The sequence below is a fragment of the Pseudomicrostroma glucosiphilum genome, assembly GCF_003144135.1.
Source record: "Pseudomicrostroma glucosiphilum strain MCA 4718 unplaced genomic scaffold BCV69scaffold_10, whole genome shotgun sequence".
Taxonomy (NCBI): Eukaryota; Fungi; Basidiomycota; class Exobasidiomycetes; order Microstromatales; family Microstromataceae; genus Microstroma; species Microstroma glucosiphilum.
Window position 1 is genome coordinate 47,782 of NW_020289922.1, and position 16,424 is coordinate 64,205.

Below are 16,424 nucleotides of genomic sequence, written 5' to 3' on the forward strand. Positions count from 1 at the left end.
CTCTGGTATGCCTCTGACCGGCTGACAATGGTACAATGACTTGTATTGGCATGGATGAAGTTTGCAGGGCAATCCTTATGCTGCAGACGAGGGCAATGACTTTACCCTGTATCCTTGACAAATTACTTCAAGACATTACTCGCTCTTCATGACTGAATAGGTAGTAGGTACACACGTTATACTTTGGTAGGCACCCCTGCCACATTGCTCTTAGTATCAGACAAACTCTCTGTATCTCCACCCGCTTCCTCACCGTCACCCAGTACCTCGTCCGCTGCCTCAAGTGCCTCCAACGTTTCGGCCTATAATGAAGAGGCGGACATTATCTGCGGCATAGGCACCACCGGGGTCTATGCGATCGATGGAGCTCAGATACAGAGGTAGCTCGACACCAGATGCGTCTCGATACGTATGTTCTGTAACCGTACGATCTTTGGCACTAGCTCCGCGACCGTGATGTCCGCCGAATGGCGATGCTGCTGCCGATTGTGCTGTCGCACCAGCCTCACAGTCCTCCTCGCCCACGCCTCGACCACAATAGCGAACATGGTGTCTTTGTCCACTCGTGATCGCGTCGCCGGACACAGCATGCCGTTGGCGTCCACGTCCAAGACCCGTCCCGCTTCGAGGCGTCCAATGAGGACAGCAGCCTCGTCCCCTGTCAAGTCCAGATTGACAAAGTTGCAGCCGACGTCGATGAGCCGGAAGTTGTCGTGAGCGTACGTCCCACCTTTTGAGCGCGGGTGAATCGCGTCAAGCGATGGCATCGAAGGCAGGATCGTATTGGGTCCGTACGGAGAGGAGCCAGCAACCGGCACCATGAGCACCTGGCAGTACTCGCAGCGAGGGTTTCGAGCGAACATTTCACTCATAAGTCCGTAACTGCGTCGGACCTCGTCGCGGTACCCTGGATCCTCTGGCCGAAGGCCCAGTCTTTGCACCGCTTGCACCGCTTTAGCCATAAAGAAGGACCGATTGCGAACAGGCGGCGGGGCAGGCGCGTCTGCACCTGATCCAGCGGGAGGGCGAGGCAGCGGTCGTCGTGTCTGCACGAGTCGATCGGTCATTCGTCGGTCCGTTCTTACTTGCCAGACCATGGCTTCCTCCTCGGGGGTCAAAATGTCCGAGAGTGAGATTGTGTAGACGGAGACGATGCGGACATCCAAGAGCAAGACTGCCTTGATCAGAGCCTGCGCGACACGAGTATCCGACACACGGGCCCAGTCCAGTGCGTGAGGCGGCTCGAAAACCTCCAGGAACAGAAAGGACATCAGACAGAGCATCTGCGGCCGAGTGTAATGCAGTCGAATGATGGTGGCAGCGTCTTCCGGTTCGCAGGATGCGTAGAGACAGTCCACGATGGCCAAAAAGACGGGTTCGAATCCTTGTACGAGAGTTGGAGGCGAAACTTTGTATCGTGATCCTCGTCCTCAACCAAGGAAATGTTGGCAAGGACATATCCGTCCTGCGTGTCCTTCGGAAGCGGCAGTAGCAGCGCGCTTCACTTTCACCAGTCACTGGATTGCAGACTCGTGGGGCCTGAAAGAAAGTATCTGCAGAGGACAGGGCAATAAGAGGACACGTTAAGGTGTTAGCTCTGCCCTCAAGTCTCCATGGTCAGACTGACTCACCATTTGTTCCAGCTCCAGCATGTCCAGCCGAGCAGCCAGCGCAACCAGTCTCTGCGGCACCTCTGGAACCGAAACAGTACCAATGTTCGGGATTAGCATCCTCCACGTCAGTCTGACGACGTCGGTGGTGACCAATCGGACAAGGAGGGTGATCCACTCCTCCGACCTAGTGTCATCCTGTTGTAAGCTGTGGCCTACCTGGAACAGTAGGCACAGTGCTACAAGGCAGAGGTAGTGTCTCAGCCGGTGCTGCCAGGTTGGGCCTCCGCGCACGTCCGAGGTAGGGGCCCCTACTGCCACTATGTCTGTGCCAGGCAAGGGAACAAGAGGTAAGGCGCTGATATCGAATGTTGGCGCGTGGAGATCTACTGCCACTCTTGAAAGCGGCTAAAGATACAGCCAAGTATGAGCCGTACAGAATGCACGCCACTGCGATAGGGGTCTGATGAACGCTGCATCCGGAGTGCGCGACCCCGCTGGAGCATCCCGTTGTTCCTAAGTGCAAGCTATTATCCCATACTTGATGCTTGACGTCTGAAGAAGTCTTCTTTTCTGATACTACATGTGTCATCCTTGTGCAGGGGTCGTGCTCTTGCTCCTTGCTTGGTGTCGAGTACAGGTCTTTACTTGAGGTGGTGCTGGTCCCTTGAACCCACTGTGGGTACGAATAGTCGTTGACCGAGGTGTCTAGCGGATTGAAGACGTGAGGGCACAGTCGCTGCGACATCTTCCTGTTAGAGAGAGCGAGAAGTAGGCAAGAGGGGAAGGATGAGTAAGAGTGTATCAAGGGCATCGAGCCTTCAAAGTGTGATGAACAACGTACCAGAGGAGTGGAGAGTGGAAGACTACCACCATGGGCAGAGGGAAGTTCGTCTGCCCTCAGCGCTTAGAGAGCTGAGGATGTAGAAGGGAGGTTTGTTTCTCGTTCAGTGTGGGAGTCCAGAGTGACAAGGCAGGGTGTTATATACCTTGTCTCTCGGTGGTAAACGGCGAGCAAACTCTCGAGCAACTAATCGAAGAACGCCGCGGTTCTCCGAGGATCTTGGTGCCTGGTAGACGAACTCAGGCACCGATGCAGGGGAGTAGACTAGCTAGCAACTCGAATGTGCCAGGCACCAAAGGCGTCACGCAGGCGCCATGGTCTCCTACATTCAGGGTCGCGGAGCCAGTCTCGGGCCAGAGGGTGCTACTCCTCGGTCGCAGAGTGGTACGATGCTCATGGCTGTGCTTCCAGAAGGAACAAGGTGCGGAGAGAGGAGTACACGTCTCGAAGTTGCAATGGATACCGACGTTGCTGCTTTCTGTGCCTGATGGCCCTGACTGGTCCAGGCGCAAAGCTTTCGCTCGTGCACGCGCCAAGTGATTTCGGAGTCCTCTCCCCACGTGGCGTCGTGCATTGCTTCTTGCTGAGTTCTTGTGAGCGGAACGGAGGATCGGCTGTGCCCCGGGGAGCGGAAAGTTGCTCCACCTGCGCCTTGGCTGCCAATGCGGAGGTGCGTAATCGCCACTCCCGTTTCGCACCCATCTACCGCACCTGCCATTCAGAGTCTCATCACCACTCCTTCTTCATCTGAACAAGACCTCACCCATTCTCATCCTTTAGACATGTCTGCACCACCTCTCAGTAGCGACCACAGCAGCGGCAACGCCAACAACAACCACCATGACCTCGACCGAGTCACCTCGCCAGCCATCGATGAGGCACCACCTCCGGGCTACGATGCAGCCACTGCTGCTGGCTCCTCGGCCGTGAGAAGAGAGCAGCGACAGGCCAACATGCAAGCCGAGCAAGGTGGAAGCGCACCTGATCGATCCAGCGATGTGGGCAGGGATGAAAGACCGCTGCCTGAAGGATGGATCAAGTTGTGGAACTCTCTGTGAGTAGGAGCAATGGCCGCTAGGTCACACTAGTGACGCACGCTGACCTGCCAACCCTTCGGGATCTCCGTCTCTCACAGCTACCAACACTTCTACTACGTTGACACAAGCGCCCAGCCTCCCCGCTCCATCTGGACACATCCCCTGGACGATGCTGCCTTCCTCAAAGCCAACCCCCAATTCCAGGACATGGCTCGTGGAGCCCGCGGTCGTCCCAGCGAAGAAGACGGGGGTATGAGTGATGCACCTGCTGCTCCCAGCTTTGCTCCTCCTGCGCATGCGCCCCCGCCGCAGATCAATTCGTCGCATCACAAGTCTTCGGGCATGACAAGACAGCAGAGAATCAAGGCTGCTGGGGACAAAGCGGCTGAAGAAGCTAGGAACGAGCCTGAGGCGACAGGACTCAAGAAGATCAGTCGGCACATCAAGGAGAACACCACTGGGAAAGATCGCGTTGCCCGTCGTCGCGAAGCAGCAGAAAAGGCTGAAGCGCAGAAGATTGTTCGTGAGGAGCGAAGGGCAGCTGCTCAGGCTTTTATCAGAGCGGCGCAGACTGGCCAGCCTCAACTGGTGGGAACAGACGAGAGGAACGGGACAGTGTACTATGCGGAGCCTCCTGCGCCTGGCGTTCCGGTACAGATGGTCCTCAACTCATTCCCTCCCCCGTACGGCTTTGAGAGTCGAAAGGAAGGAAACACGACGTATATGAGACCTGCTGCGCCGCCGATGTATGCTCAGCGAGGCATGTATGGTGGAGGGTACGGTGGGTATGGGATGGGAATGCCACTCATGGGAGGTATGTTGGGTGGAGCCCTGCTCGGCGGGATGCTCTTCTGAGCGAGCGGAGAAGAGTCGAATGACTCATCTCTAGCACAGACTCCCTACCTACGTGCTCCACGGCTGGCTGGCTTCTGTGAAAACATACGACTTGCAAAGTCTGATACCCCTTCACAAGAAACCAGCATGGCTATCTTGAAAGGAACCCACTCTCTTCTACTCATGAACTCGTTGTTGGTTTCGGCGTCCATTGTTATGCGCATCTGATAATACAGTGATTCCTCAAACGTGTGTCCGTCTCCCTGCCATACAGCCTGCTGAATCCAAGCTAAGCAGCAACCGGCGGCCTTGGCACAAAACCAACTGCCTTCTCCATCCCCTCCATCTCCCCATCCGAATACCCTAGCTCTTGCAACACTTCGTAAGAGTGCTGCCCCAGCACAGGAGGTGGGCGTGTGAGGGGCATTCTCCCCTGTCCATACACTACTGCAGGACTAACGACTTTGAGATTTCCTATCCTCGGGTGCTCCATCTCGCTCACGATCCCCCTCGCAACGGCCTGTGGATGCTCGAAGGTCTGCTGGATATTCCGAATCGGCGCGATTGGCAGACGACCCTCGAGGCGCTGCAGCCAGTAAGCGTTGGGCTGCTGCGAGAACAGACCCGACAGAAGAGGGATCAGTTCCTCCCGATTCGCTACACGCGCACCATTTGTTGCGTATCGTCCGCTTGCGGAAGCCAGATCAGGATGGCCGAGTGTATCTGCTAGCAGACGGAACTGACCGTCGTTGCCTGCTCCGACCATCAAGAAGGAGTCTTGCGTGGGGAAGACCTGGTAGGGAACGATGCTCGGGTGGGCAGTCCCGTGTCTTCCTCCCTCTTTACCAGCAACGAGGTAAGAAGATCCCACGTTTGCGAGCGAAGCAATTTGAGAGTCGAAGAGGGAGGAGTCGATGTGTACTCCTTTGCCCGTCTTGGTGCGGCCGAGGAGAGAGGCGAGGATAGCGCCATGGACGTACAGGCCGGTTGTGAGGTCGGTGATGGCAACACCGCACTTGATCCCAGGACGGTCCGGGTAGCCAGTACTGAGCGGGGAGGGAGCGAACAAACGGATCAGTCCCATGAGTGATTAGGCCGTTTTCACCTGAAATCTCTCACTTACATGTGGAAGAAGCCCGCATCGGCAGCAATAATGACATCGTAACCCGGCGCATTCGCATAAGGTCCCGTCTGTCCATATCCGGTCAAGCTAGCATAGACCACATCCTCCTTGATCGCCTTGACCTGTTCATATCCCAATCCCATCTTGTCCAACTTTCCCGGTAGGTAATTCTCGATGACTACATCTGCCGATTGGATCAAGCGACGCATGACCTCTTTTGATTCGGGGGACTTGAAGTCAAGCGTGAGTGATCGTTTGCCCCTGTTCACAGAGAGGAAGTAAGCACTCTCATCCGGTAAAGACTCCCAGCGCTTCTTCTCTTCTGGAGATACCCAAGAAGGGAACTTGGTAGAGGGGAGACTGGTAGCACCTGGAGGAGCCCAGGAACGCGTGTCGTCGCCGTTGGTGAGGGGGTTTTCTACTTTGATCACATCAGCGCCTAGGTCGGAGAGGAGCATGGTGCAGTATGGACCTGCGAGGACGCGAGTGAGGTCCAAGACTCGGTAGCCTTGTAGAGGTGGCGGTATGGATGCAGGTGGGAAGGAAGGGCTGGGTGGGCCGGTAGAGTATGAGCGTTGGGCCGGGCATAGTCGAGGACTACATGGTGGAAGTAGGCGGTACGTAGAGACCCATGCTGTAGACCGGTGAGCTGAGAGCCGCCCAGCGCTCCGTGGCAGCAGCGGCGTCATTGCCGTGTGAGCAGTAGAGATGTGATGGCGAGCAAGATGGAGAAAGTGGCCTGTAGCTGCAATGGTCCACTGCGCTACGGCGATGTCGTGGTTGCTGGGAAGAAGTGGGGAAGGTCGGAGGCCCCTGCAGGCCGGGCGACCGGATCTTCGGGCCGGTGATTGAGCCGGAAGGGGCGGCAAGGTGGGCCACGTGGCTGTGGGTGTGGGTGTGGCTGTGCCTGTGGCCTAGGCGCCCGTGCATGGTGGTGGAGTCTACCATTCCACCGTTGCGGCATCTTCGGCCTGTTTCCTTCATCGTGGCATGTCACTCCTCCTCTTCTCACTTCTTTCCTCTTGACCATCGAGATCGTCCTCTCTCTGCCTCCTGCCTCCATATACCACGCCATCCCCTATCAAGAACCCACCACCTCTGGTTCGCCTTCAGCACTACACTGCCTCGCCTACAGCGGCATTTGTCAACCACTAATCGGCCAACCCCTCTTTCCGCACCGCCTTTGTACTGGTACGAGACCAAGCGTCTCGAAGCATCGAGAGCTCAGGCGTTAGATGAGAAGCTACTTGGAGTGCCACACAGAGAGATAGAAGCACACAGGCACCTCATAGGTGACTTGACTGCTCTCATAGAGGCATACCTAGACTCCAGAGCATTGGCTAGATACACGAGCTCAATCCCTTACACAACCCCTATCGCCCCCATATTCACCGATGAGTTCGGTGTTGGGAGCCTTTCCGGCCATTGTCAACCGATCAGTCCTCTCCCCGCTCAAGATTCTCCCAAAGAAGTTCACCAGCACTAGATTCACATTCGGCGATAGTGCCGACCCAGCTCAAGATTCAGCAGCCTCTCCGCCCCTTTTTACCTCTGCCAAGGTATCCGACCTGATCAAGGAGGTACCTAGTATAGAGAGCTACTCGCCCCACCCTCTACTGCCGCTCGGATCTCTACAGACCATCTATTCGGCTTTTGCAGATACAGTCCAGGTGGATGTGGTTCACTTCAAGAGGCACGTCTTGCTCCTGCCCGATGGAGGCACACTAGCTTGCGATGTCAGCCCGCCCGAATTCGATGAAGAGGGAGATGGAAAGCGCAATACCGTCGTCATCAACCATGGTCTGACTGGAGGCAGTCACGAGTCCTAGTCAGTAGCCGAGCTACGTGAGGGGACTGCCTTCCGCTGGAAATTTGTCACTGAATTCGCCCCCGCTTCTCTCATCTTACAGTGTTAGACATGTTATACCCCCTCTCGTAGCCGCTGGATACCGATGCGTAGTCGTCAACTTCCGTGGATGTGGTCAGACGCCTCTCTCAACGCCTCAGCTCTACTCTGCTGCCAAGACGGACGATCTCCGATGTGGTCTCTTGTGGGTTACGAAGCGCTTCCCTTCGACTTCGATCGTCTTGATCGGCTTCTCCCTCGGAGCAAACGTCGTCGCCAAGTATCTAGGCGAAGAAGGCGCCAATACTCCCGTCAAGGGAGGCATGGTCTTAGCCACGCCCTTTGACCTCAAGATCGGTAGCGACGCCTTAGCATCATCAGCCCTCTACGACCGAGTCATGTCTAGCAACTTGACAAAGAAGTGCGCCGTACACTCGGGTACCATTGCCCTTGATCCCGCTTTCCATGCACCTTTGCGGCGGCTCATTGACCCCAAGAAGTACGCAGCCAAGTACCCCGAAGACGTCAAGCAGAGGGGCGTCAAGCCAGGCAGTCTAAAGTGGGTCGACGACACGCTCACAAGGCTCTGCGGAGGTCATGTAGCTCCCTACGGCGGCTTCCCATACGATTCCGCTGACCATTACTACACCAACAATGGCTCGATTCTCCTTCTTGACAAGGTCGCCCGTCCTCTGCTGTGTTTGAACAGCGACGATGATCCGATTGTACCGATGAGCATGCTCAAAGAGGCGGAGCAAAAGGTCAAGAAGAACTCAAATGTCGTACTCGCCATCACTCCCGGCGGAGGCCATTTGGGTCTGTGGACCAGCCCAGCTTATGCATCCAAGAAGGAGACCGGGCCCGGGGCTGGCTCCGGGACTAAGCCAGTGCGGTGGCTGGGGCCTGTCGCCAAGGAGTGGGTCAAAGCCGTCTTCGATGCGGCAGAAGCGGACGGGGGCAAGTGGAGAGAGACTACAGATCTCTGGAGCGAGGGTAAAGTCAGGGAGGTGCACGACGTCGAGTACGATGTTCTCTGCGAGGAAGAGGTGAAGCCCTTCGATTTCAACGAGAGCAATGGAGAAGAGGATGCAAAAGCAAGCAAGGAGCGCAGGAAGCGGGAGGCCAAAGCCGATGCAAAAGCCCTCAAGGATGAGCTGCCAGCAGGTCTAGGCAGCCGTCTTCCGAGCCGCGTAGCGGATGGAGAGCCCATCGGCGCCAAGGGTGTAGACACTGCAGGTACGACTCCCTCTGCTGTCTCTAGTCAGGGTACATCGCGCCAGAACAGCGGTGCGGCCACTCCCGCCTCATTTTCCTCTGCCCCTTCTTCCTCTTCGTCCACTACGAGCACCACGACGAAGCCTGTCCTTCCCACTCGAATGGCATGGCTACTCACGCCTCTCCTGCCGGACTATCCCCTCTACCACCCACTCAAGCCGGACGAACCCCCCGCCTTTCCCGCCCACGCTGAGCGTCGTCTCAAGGGAACAATGCGGCAGTGCGTCTCCCTCCCCCAAGTCGGCTTTCTCGAACTACCCGAGAGTACACGTGTAGCGGGAGTTGGGAAGATTTTCCAGGGAGGAATTTCGATTGAGGGATTGGGGACGAATGTTAAAGGTGAGAGGGTTGGAGCGGGAGAAGAGGGGAAGAAGAAGGGGGTGTGGGCACAGTGGAAGGGGTCCCAGCCTGGACAGGGGAGGACAGTTGCTGGGTTGTAAGACTTGAGTAGGGCAATTGGCAAGAAGGCCAGTGCTCGCACAGAGGGGTACGAAAGAGCATAGACTCTTCGCAAGAGGCAGAGGATAGGATAGGGGCAGACACAGCTCCAGCATAGATTCTTTCATCCATTCACCCCGTTCAATGGCTCCCGACTTGGGACCAAGCATGACAATACATTGCTCTCTCTCTAAAATGCGAGATCGATGTCCTATAGGGCGTGGATGCGCCCGCTTTTGCCCGGTCCTCGTACCTGCCTACCTTTGAGGTGTCAAACCAGTGACTGCAGGCTCGTAGCACCTATCCCACTGTCTACTCCTACTCCCGCCCCCGCCCCCTCGAACCCACTGCAATCCCCGCACGACCTTCTCAAGGGGACAAAGTCCATACCGTGCGTACTGCATCTCCTCACCTGCCAATTTGCCCGGACACCACGCTTGTCCCGCGGATGTCTGAATGGCCTCATTGGCGCGGATGCGGACGAATTCGTGCTCCCGCTTTGAGGTTTTCTTGACCGGACAGCTGACCTTTTCCCAGACGACTTTGCCCTGCAATGGCGCGATACGGGAGAAGTGCCAGCTCCTGTTTTTCGCCCGTTGAGAGCGCTCCGCATGTCTTCCCAGCGGGAGGGGCGCAGTACGGAAGAGACCAAAGGAGGCGACAATGGGGGAGATGTTGTTGTCGTGGGAGGCATCGTGGAAGATGCGGACGCCGCTGAGCGGCTGAACTGCATCCTTAGGAGGGATGGGGAAGGTAGAATTGGCACCATGCGCGTCGAGAGTCGTATTGAGAGCTCCTGTTGGAGAAGCGAGGTCCACTTCGGTGCCCGTCAATCTCGCTAGCAGCTCGCGCAGATAGCTCACGCCAAGAGCCTCGTGGTAGGGGTCTCCATAACCGGATCCGTAGTACTTGCCCACATCTAGGTAGTACTCGTACATCTGGAATTCTTCTGGGGTAAAGAGCGTGCAAAAGGGGCTGATCGTGAGGTTGAGGTGGCCCGAAGAGACGGGGCCGGTTGCTAGAGTGTCAAAGGAGCAAAGGCCGAGCGAATTGGCTAGATCCGTGGAGCTGAGGGAGAGGGAGACCCCAGCTTGGCCAAAGGCCCTGCCGAGGCGGGCGCCGATGGTGGGTACCAGAGTTGAATTGCCATATGTGCTTGTTGCGAGATCTTCTCCTGCTACGTCCCCGTACTCTGTGTCTGCCGGACACGTGTCAACATTCAGAGTGTTGTTCGACCCATTTTGCTCGCTTATAATCACATTGGGCTGCACTTTAGCCTCGGCACCCGCAGCGCGTACTGAGCTGCCGTCTGTTAGTGGCCCCTCCGGGAACGGCTCGCCATGATAGCCCATCGACCAGAATTGCGAGGTGACAATGACGCGGTCCGCATCCGGATCGCCTGAAGTCCGTATGAAGGCCTCGGCAGTAGATGCGAGCTTGCTGTAGCGCTCACGTGTATACTTGCCTGAGTAGTAGGCCTGCAGAGCCCCCATCGGCGCTAGGTCAGCAGTGTGATTCGAGATGTTCACCCCCTTAAGGAAGCGCAATTCTTCCGGAAGACGAGGGGCAGATGTGTTCGCCAGCGCCGTTTGCACTTTCTCTATCGTCGCCTCAGCTGATTTGAGGGCACCAGCCGTCATGTATCGCACTCCATGCCGCTCTAGCGAGTTCACCAGCGTGACTGTGCATCCCTCCGGTAGCTCGTCGGGGAGACCCTCGACAGTGTAGCGAGCGGAGTACTGTCCCAGATTGTGAAAGACGTCCTCTGGTAAGGCCGAGTTGAGGACGTCGTTGCCGTCTGGACCGCCTACGGACAGCTGGGAGTTCTGGGTCGTCTTTGCGGCTGCATGTTCGTTTGGCACTAGTAGCAGTGGCAGGAACGTTATGGCCGAAGGGACCCGCATTTTGAGCAAGCAAGTGGGTCACTCGAAGTTCAGGGACGTATTGTCGTAGTCATTTGCTAGTCCTGCGACCATGTGGCCTATTTAAGCCAAACTTTGAGCAATGCTGATCGCTGCATGTGAGCGGCGAGCGCACGTGGTCACCTGTGTGCGCAACTTCTACCACGTAAGATGCAGAGAGAGTGCCGGTCCAAGTGGCAAGAAGACAGCTCCATGCATTCAGTGAGATCTGCAGTGCTGCAGATACGGTCATCAGCTCATGCGGAAAGACAGTGTTGGTGGTCTTGCTTCATGATCGACGGTGAGACGTAGGGTAGGGGAGAGTAAGAAGGCAACCAAGGAGCAAAGGCCCGTGCACTGCCAAGATGGAATTTCCACCTCCGACCTGTCACATTTCCTTCCTTGAGGCGAGCTTCTTCCACGTGACCTCGCCCACCCCCGCTCAACAGGCGCGTGGGGTGCGTGTGTGTGCATTCCAGAAAGTTAAATGCCAAAAGTCCCGCACAAGAAGAAGCTTCTTGGCTGGCGTGCATAGCATACAACCGCCAAGGGCAACGGATAAAGATGGACAGCAATGAATGGAGTCTCCCTTGCGATAGCATCGATCAACACCACGTACACTCCCTGAGACGACCATGAAGCTCACTACCTCCCTCGTTGCCATTGCTGCCACCCTCTCCGCTCTCGCTACCCCTACTCACGCAGCAGAACCCGCCGAAGCACCCGCCGTCTTCAATGTCAAAGCCAAGAATCTCAGCCCTGAAGACTGCGCGTTTGACATCGGCAATGAGCAATGGTACCAGAGCAACCTCTACCGAGGCAAGATTCACGTAGCTGGCTTGGACGGTAGCTCCTTTTCCGTCTCCATTCCTCAGATCTCTTCTGATCAGCCCTTTGATACGCCCTACCAGCTGGCCGGGCTCTCTTTGAACAACCGTACCGCTCCTACTCGTCTCTATGCTGTAGCCAAAGACGAAAAGGCCTTCCGCTTCAAGTCCAGCGACCCAACACAATCCGTCTCCAAGCTAGGACCCAATCGCTTCGTCGCCTACGATCTTCCTCTCACCACAAAATCTCAACCAGCTTGGTCCATTCGCCTAGACAGAGTGCAGGATCGGCTGAAGAAGAAGCTCGGAGGCAAAAACAGGCCATTCGGGCCGGTAGACTCCGTGCAGGACAGTAAAGGCAACTCCTACGTCGTCTTTGCCCTCGGAGCTCCTGCCATTGCCAAGATCTCGCCCAGTGGAGAGGCAGTACAGGCCTGGGCTTGGGAGACGCCCAAGAGCTCTCGAGCCCCGCGGGTAGGATACACCGGTCTTGCCTACGATGCCGACTCGAATCGACTGATCGCCTATGGTGGGCCTCGTGTACTCACCATGTTCGATCTGTCTTCTGCTACGCCGAGCAAGCCGATTGCGGTCAAGATTGAGGGGGACTTGTCGGTGTCGGACCTCACCTCCGCTGAGAAGATCAACCTGGTCCCATGTGAGTAAGAGCGGGGAGGAGGCCAGACAGGCAATCTTGGCTCAGCGAATGTGTACCTAATCCCGGCAATTGAACCCTCCCTTCCTTTACTATCCCAGCAACGGACGACACGGGCTCTCGCCTCCTAGCAACCAACGCTCCCAACGTCTACTCCTTCCGCTCCACCTCCACCTCCAACCCCTGGTCCACCGTCTCCTTCAAGTCCTACAGTCGAAACAAGTTCAACAGCAATGGCTTGACGACAGTGTGTGAGGCCAACTTCCGTAATGCGAATGGGACGAGGGAGAGGCAGATCTATGGGCAGGGAGCTTACTTTGGCGAGGGGGCATATTCGAGCAGGACGGAATGGCCGATGTATGAGTTGCCCGCTAGGCTCTTGACCGCTTGATTGACTGTCAGTGCGTAGCTGGCTGCGGGGCAATGAAGCTGTAGTCGAGCTCGTCGTCCCGGCAGCCGTAGTCGCTGCACACTTATGTTCGTATACCCTCCACATTCCGGTGCACAATTGCAAACATGATCTCTATCGCAACACTTGCCTGTCAGGTGAGCTCGTCTACAACAGGAACGAGTTGTGCATGACAGAACGAGCTTGATTGAGAAGAGAAGCGACGTCATCGATCTTCACCGGAGACTGACTACGCGATATGATCTCTGGGCTGCGCGACCGTCTGGGTAGACCTGCTCGTTGGTGCGGCTCAGGATTGATCGAAGATTCAGACAGTCGCATCTTCCACCGGCGATTGCATGAGCGGAGCTGAAAGCCCAGAATTCATGCACCCCGCGCGCCACAAAATGTGCCTGGCCACAATGGCAGGGCGAGCGGAATATGGATTTCAGTGAGATCCGGTAGTCCAGGCGAAGACAGTCCGTTTCAATTAATCTGTCCGCCCTGATCTCATGGAACGAAGGAAGCATACATCCCCCGCCGAGCTTATCCGATGCAGGATCTCTTGTGGCGTGCGTGCACTGAAAGCTGGGGATTGGACCCGGCCACAATGCACGCGTCGCTCAGCGCCACCAGGCGGCCATCACATCTGGGCTTGAGCAGAAAAGCGATCAACACATCGCTGTCTCCTCAATAAGGTTCACAAGCTTACAGGGGGCTGACCTTGAGGCCTAGAGGCCAGTCGAGGTAGGTGGTCCAGCCAAAGACACCTGAGTAGACAGTAGATTGTCTTTAGGGATTAGCAATGGCCTCTTCATCACCCGAGAGAACATTCCACCGCTTGTACACATCCGACTCTAGCCGTTACCAAGCAACGCAAGCTTGGCGCTCAGTGGGAATGAACGAAATCCAACAGCTCCCGGAGGAATGAAGCGTTTCTACTGACCAGGTTCGGGGAGAAGGAGAATGCCATCGGCGTGAAGCATGAGATCCAACCGCACAAACAACTCACCTATTCGAAAGCTACAAAAGACCTCGACATTGGGGAGGGGAAAAAGCCCCTACACACACGAACACGCCTCCTCCTCCCTTCCCCTTTTCAAGATGTCTCCACTTTCACTCTGGCGCTTCGTTACCGCCGCAATTGCGCTCCTGGTGGTCCTCGCCGCTGTCGCCGATGCTGATCTCATTGAAGCTCGGGGTACCAAGAGTCTCTCATCGGCCAAGACATCATCTGCCAAGGCAGCCGTCAAGACAAGTACAACCAAGCACAAATCGTTCAAGAGTTCGTCAATCAAGGCAAAGTCTGTCAAGGCAAAGTCCACCTCGAAGGCAGCCAAATCTTCCTCGAAGGCAGCCAAGTCATCCTCGAAGGCCTCGTCAAAGGTTGCCAAGTCGACCAAGAAGGCCACCAGTGCCACGGCGAAGACTAAGCTCAGCTCAGCACCCACCGATGCCGCAAAGGTGGTTTCTACTGCGCATTCGGACATCTTCTGCGCCAGCTTTGTCAAGCAGTGTTTCGATTCTGCTCTCAGCGGTCAGACAGGAAACGTAGCAGTCGTGCACTCTTGCCAACGGCATGGCAAGAAAAATTCGCAGTCCTACTCGTACTCTTGCAAGCGGGACAAGAAGGACCTGACAAAGCATGTCTTGAACGCCCTCGCCGGTGATTATACGGTCTACACTACCATGGGAAGCACAGTGGTGGTCACCGGTACAACCACTGTCCTCCAGACTGACTACTCTACCAGCACCTCGACGTCTCAAAGCACGGAAGCCACCGAGACATCGACCAGCACTGCGGCAACAACGACCTCCGTCGACGTGACCGAAGTATCCCCTGCTGCCACCTCAACCCTCACCACTGTCATTCCTGTCACCGTCACCTCTGCATCTGAGGCGACGTCAACCGTGACGAGCTTCTCAACCCGCACAATCACGACGCGAGTCTACCTCGACCAAGACGAGGTTCCCACGTATGAGGTCGTCGTGGCTGACAACGCTCCAACTCGAAGACGGCGAGCGGTCACTGGCTTCTGTTCGACATTCGCAACAGCTTGCACCACGGAATGCGCCAAAGATGATTCCAAGGTACGACACTCTGTGTGCAATGCAAACAAGGCCCCTCGCTACACCCTGGCCTGTGTCTGCAAGAATGGCAAGCAAGAGACGCAGCATGCTCTAGCAGCTGTAATAGAGGAGAATAACATTGTCAGCGTCACCACCCTAGCAACCTCGACGTCGTACATCACCGCAACTCAGACGACCACGCTCCCTACGGCCGTTGTCAGCGTTGAGGCTGTTACTTTCACGACTACGACGCCCGTGACAAGCACCTTCACCACCATGTCCACCTCTACCGTCGCCACGACGCTGACCGAGTATACTGGTCTAAGTGTGACAGTGGATACCACCATTTCTACCTCAACGGTCACAACGACACAGCCAGCCACCACGACTGTATACGCGGCGACGACCACCAATATTGTGCTGGCAGCTACTGGATATGCGCGAGGCTTCTCCACCGATGATGGCACTGATCTAGGCCTCTTGAGCCAGGACAGCGAGGGTGAAGGTCAGCTTCAGCTCACCTCATTCGATCAAGACGCCACAAGCATTCTCTTCATGGCCGTCAGAGACTCCGCCACGGGGCTCTACCAGCTCGCTCAGTACGGACAGCCTGACCAAGTCGTCTACAGCATGTTCTCCGACAGTGGGGCTGACTACGAAGCCGGATCTTCCGCTTTCTCGTGGATGTACACTGGTGCTTCCTCGAATTGTGGGTCATCTGGAAGCGCTGCAGGCCCTCCTGCAGGTGACTCTGATTGCGAGACGTTCGTCTTTGCGCCTCTAGCTCTTGATGACACTCCGGGCAGCGATACGAACACGGTCAATTTAGAAAGTACGTGGATCAACACCGATGGAAGCCAGTACACCGGCAGCTGGGTCTACGACGAACACACCGGTCAAGTCTACCAGGTGGCAGATCCAGCTGCTTTCAACTACGACTATGAAGAGGACTCGACTGTTTTCAACCTGCGCTTCCCCTACACATCCTGATAGGATACCCGTGGCACATATTGTGACGAGTCAGCTCACACGCTTCTTGAATTTCTCCTTCTGGACTCGTTCCTGTGTCATTCGTTTTCGCTTGATGACATCTTATCGAACGTCTGAGCCCTCCGCTAAGGTTTGCTCCGCACCCTAAGTACCTCTTCGTCCGCTCTATACTTGTCTTCCCTCCTATGGACTGTGCACTCTCATTGAAATCGTAAAGCTACTTGACAGTCTCGCCTTGCAGTGGTCGCGCAGAATTGAGATCCATGTCAATCTCCACTTTTTTTTCGCGCATCCCCACACAACCAGGCGGGGCTCATCTACGCAGGCCATCGGACAATCCTCAAGAGCATTTGTGAGCGGTCGAGCATTGCCCCCACTTCTGCAGGCGTAAAGACACGTCAAGCAGGGCGGGCTGCACACACGTCCTAGCTCGGCTGAACCTGGGACATCCCTGGCTGCCTGCAGTGCTGTCGGGCAGGCGAATCTCCTCAGTCTCGATACCAGCCCCCGAGAAGAAATCGGGGCGTGGCTGCGCTGCATGCCTGATGAAGACTAAGATTCGAGGTCCGACGCGACATGCCAGCCA

General features: G+C 56.3%; 8 protein-coding genes across 8 annotated transcripts; 4 read left to right on the forward strand and 4 right to left on the reverse strand.

The window, feature by feature from the left end:
* Nucleotides 1–210: 210 nt before the first annotated feature.
* BCV69DRAFT_27019 (hypothetical protein) lies at nt 211–1,669 on the reverse strand. Its single transcript, XM_025490916.1, has 3 exons — nt 1,632–1,669; nt 1,053–1,553; nt 211–1,009 (listed from the first exon to the last, which is right to left on the reverse strand). The coding sequence occupies exons 2-3, from the start codon at nt 1,456–1,458 to the stop codon at nt 369–371; spliced, it is 1,047 nt and encodes a 348-aa protein (XP_025346792.1). The 5' UTR covers nt 1,459–1,553; nt 1,632–1,669; the 3' UTR covers nt 211–368.
* Nucleotides 1,505–2,594, reverse strand: BCV69DRAFT_27023 (hypothetical protein). Its single transcript, XM_025490917.1, has 3 exons — nt 2,455–2,594; nt 1,632–2,362; nt 1,505–1,553 (listed from the first exon to the last, which is right to left on the reverse strand). The coding sequence occupies exons 1-2, from the start codon at nt 2,484–2,486 to the stop codon at nt 1,804–1,806; spliced, it is 591 nt and encodes a 196-aa protein (XP_025346793.1). The 5' UTR covers nt 2,487–2,594; the 3' UTR covers nt 1,505–1,553; nt 1,632–1,803.
* Nucleotides 2,595–2,703: 109 nt separating this feature from the next.
* On the forward strand, nt 2,704–4,346 carry BCV69DRAFT_277947 (hypothetical protein; the record flags this gene model as incomplete). Its single annotated transcript, XM_025491181.1, has 4 exons — nt 2,704–2,875; nt 2,961–3,124; nt 3,177–3,508; nt 3,590–4,346. The coding sequence occupies 4 exons, from the start codon at nt 2,704–2,706 to the stop codon at nt 4,344–4,346; spliced, it is 1,425 nt and encodes a 474-aa protein (XP_025346794.1).
* A 268-nt stretch (nt 4,347–4,614) lies between these two features.
* BCV69DRAFT_299948 (CoA-transferase family III) lies at nt 4,615–5,906 on the reverse strand (the record flags this gene model as incomplete). Its single annotated transcript, XM_025494397.1, has 2 exons — nt 4,615–5,371; nt 5,449–5,906. 2 exons carry the CDS (start codon nt 5,904–5,906, stop codon nt 4,615–4,617), a joined length of 1,215 nt encoding a protein of 404 aa, XP_025346795.1.
* Nucleotides 5,907–6,842: 936 nt separating this feature from the next.
* BCV69DRAFT_299949 (alpha/beta-hydrolase) lies at nt 6,843–9,009 on the forward strand (the record flags this gene model as incomplete). The annotated part of the gene is made up of 2 exons (XM_025494398.1): nt 6,843–7,276; nt 7,359–9,009. The coding sequence occupies 2 exons, from the start codon at nt 6,843–6,845 to the stop codon at nt 9,007–9,009; spliced, it is 2,085 nt and encodes a 694-aa protein (XP_025346796.1).
* A 127-nt stretch (nt 9,010–9,136) lies between these two features.
* BCV69DRAFT_27092 (phosphoglycerate mutase-like protein) lies at nt 9,137–11,243 on the reverse strand. Its single transcript, XM_025490940.1, has 2 exons — nt 9,359–11,243; nt 9,137–9,319 (listed from the first exon to the last, which is right to left on the reverse strand). Exons 1-2 carry the CDS (start codon nt 10,909–10,911, stop codon nt 9,265–9,267), a joined length of 1,608 nt encoding a protein of 535 aa, XP_025346797.1. The 5' UTR covers nt 10,912–11,243; the 3' UTR covers nt 9,137–9,264.
* A 169-nt stretch (nt 11,244–11,412) lies between these two features.
* BCV69DRAFT_283751 (hypothetical protein) lies at nt 11,413–12,925 on the forward strand. Its single transcript, XM_025492813.1, has 2 exons — nt 11,413–12,393; nt 12,492–12,925. The coding sequence occupies exons 1-2, from the start codon at nt 11,544–11,546 to the stop codon at nt 12,779–12,781; spliced, it is 1,140 nt and encodes a 379-aa protein (XP_025346798.1). The 5' UTR covers nt 11,413–11,543; the 3' UTR covers nt 12,782–12,925.
* A 638-nt stretch (nt 12,926–13,563) lies between these two features.
* BCV69DRAFT_27135 (hypothetical protein) lies at nt 13,564–15,930 on the forward strand. Its single transcript, XM_025490951.1, has one exon. The coding sequence runs from the start codon at nt 13,763–13,765 to the stop codon at nt 15,836–15,838; it is 2,076 nt and encodes a 691-aa protein (XP_025346799.1). The 5' UTR covers nt 13,564–13,762; the 3' UTR covers nt 15,839–15,930.
* The last annotated feature ends 494 nt before the right edge of the window (nt 15,931–16,424 follow it).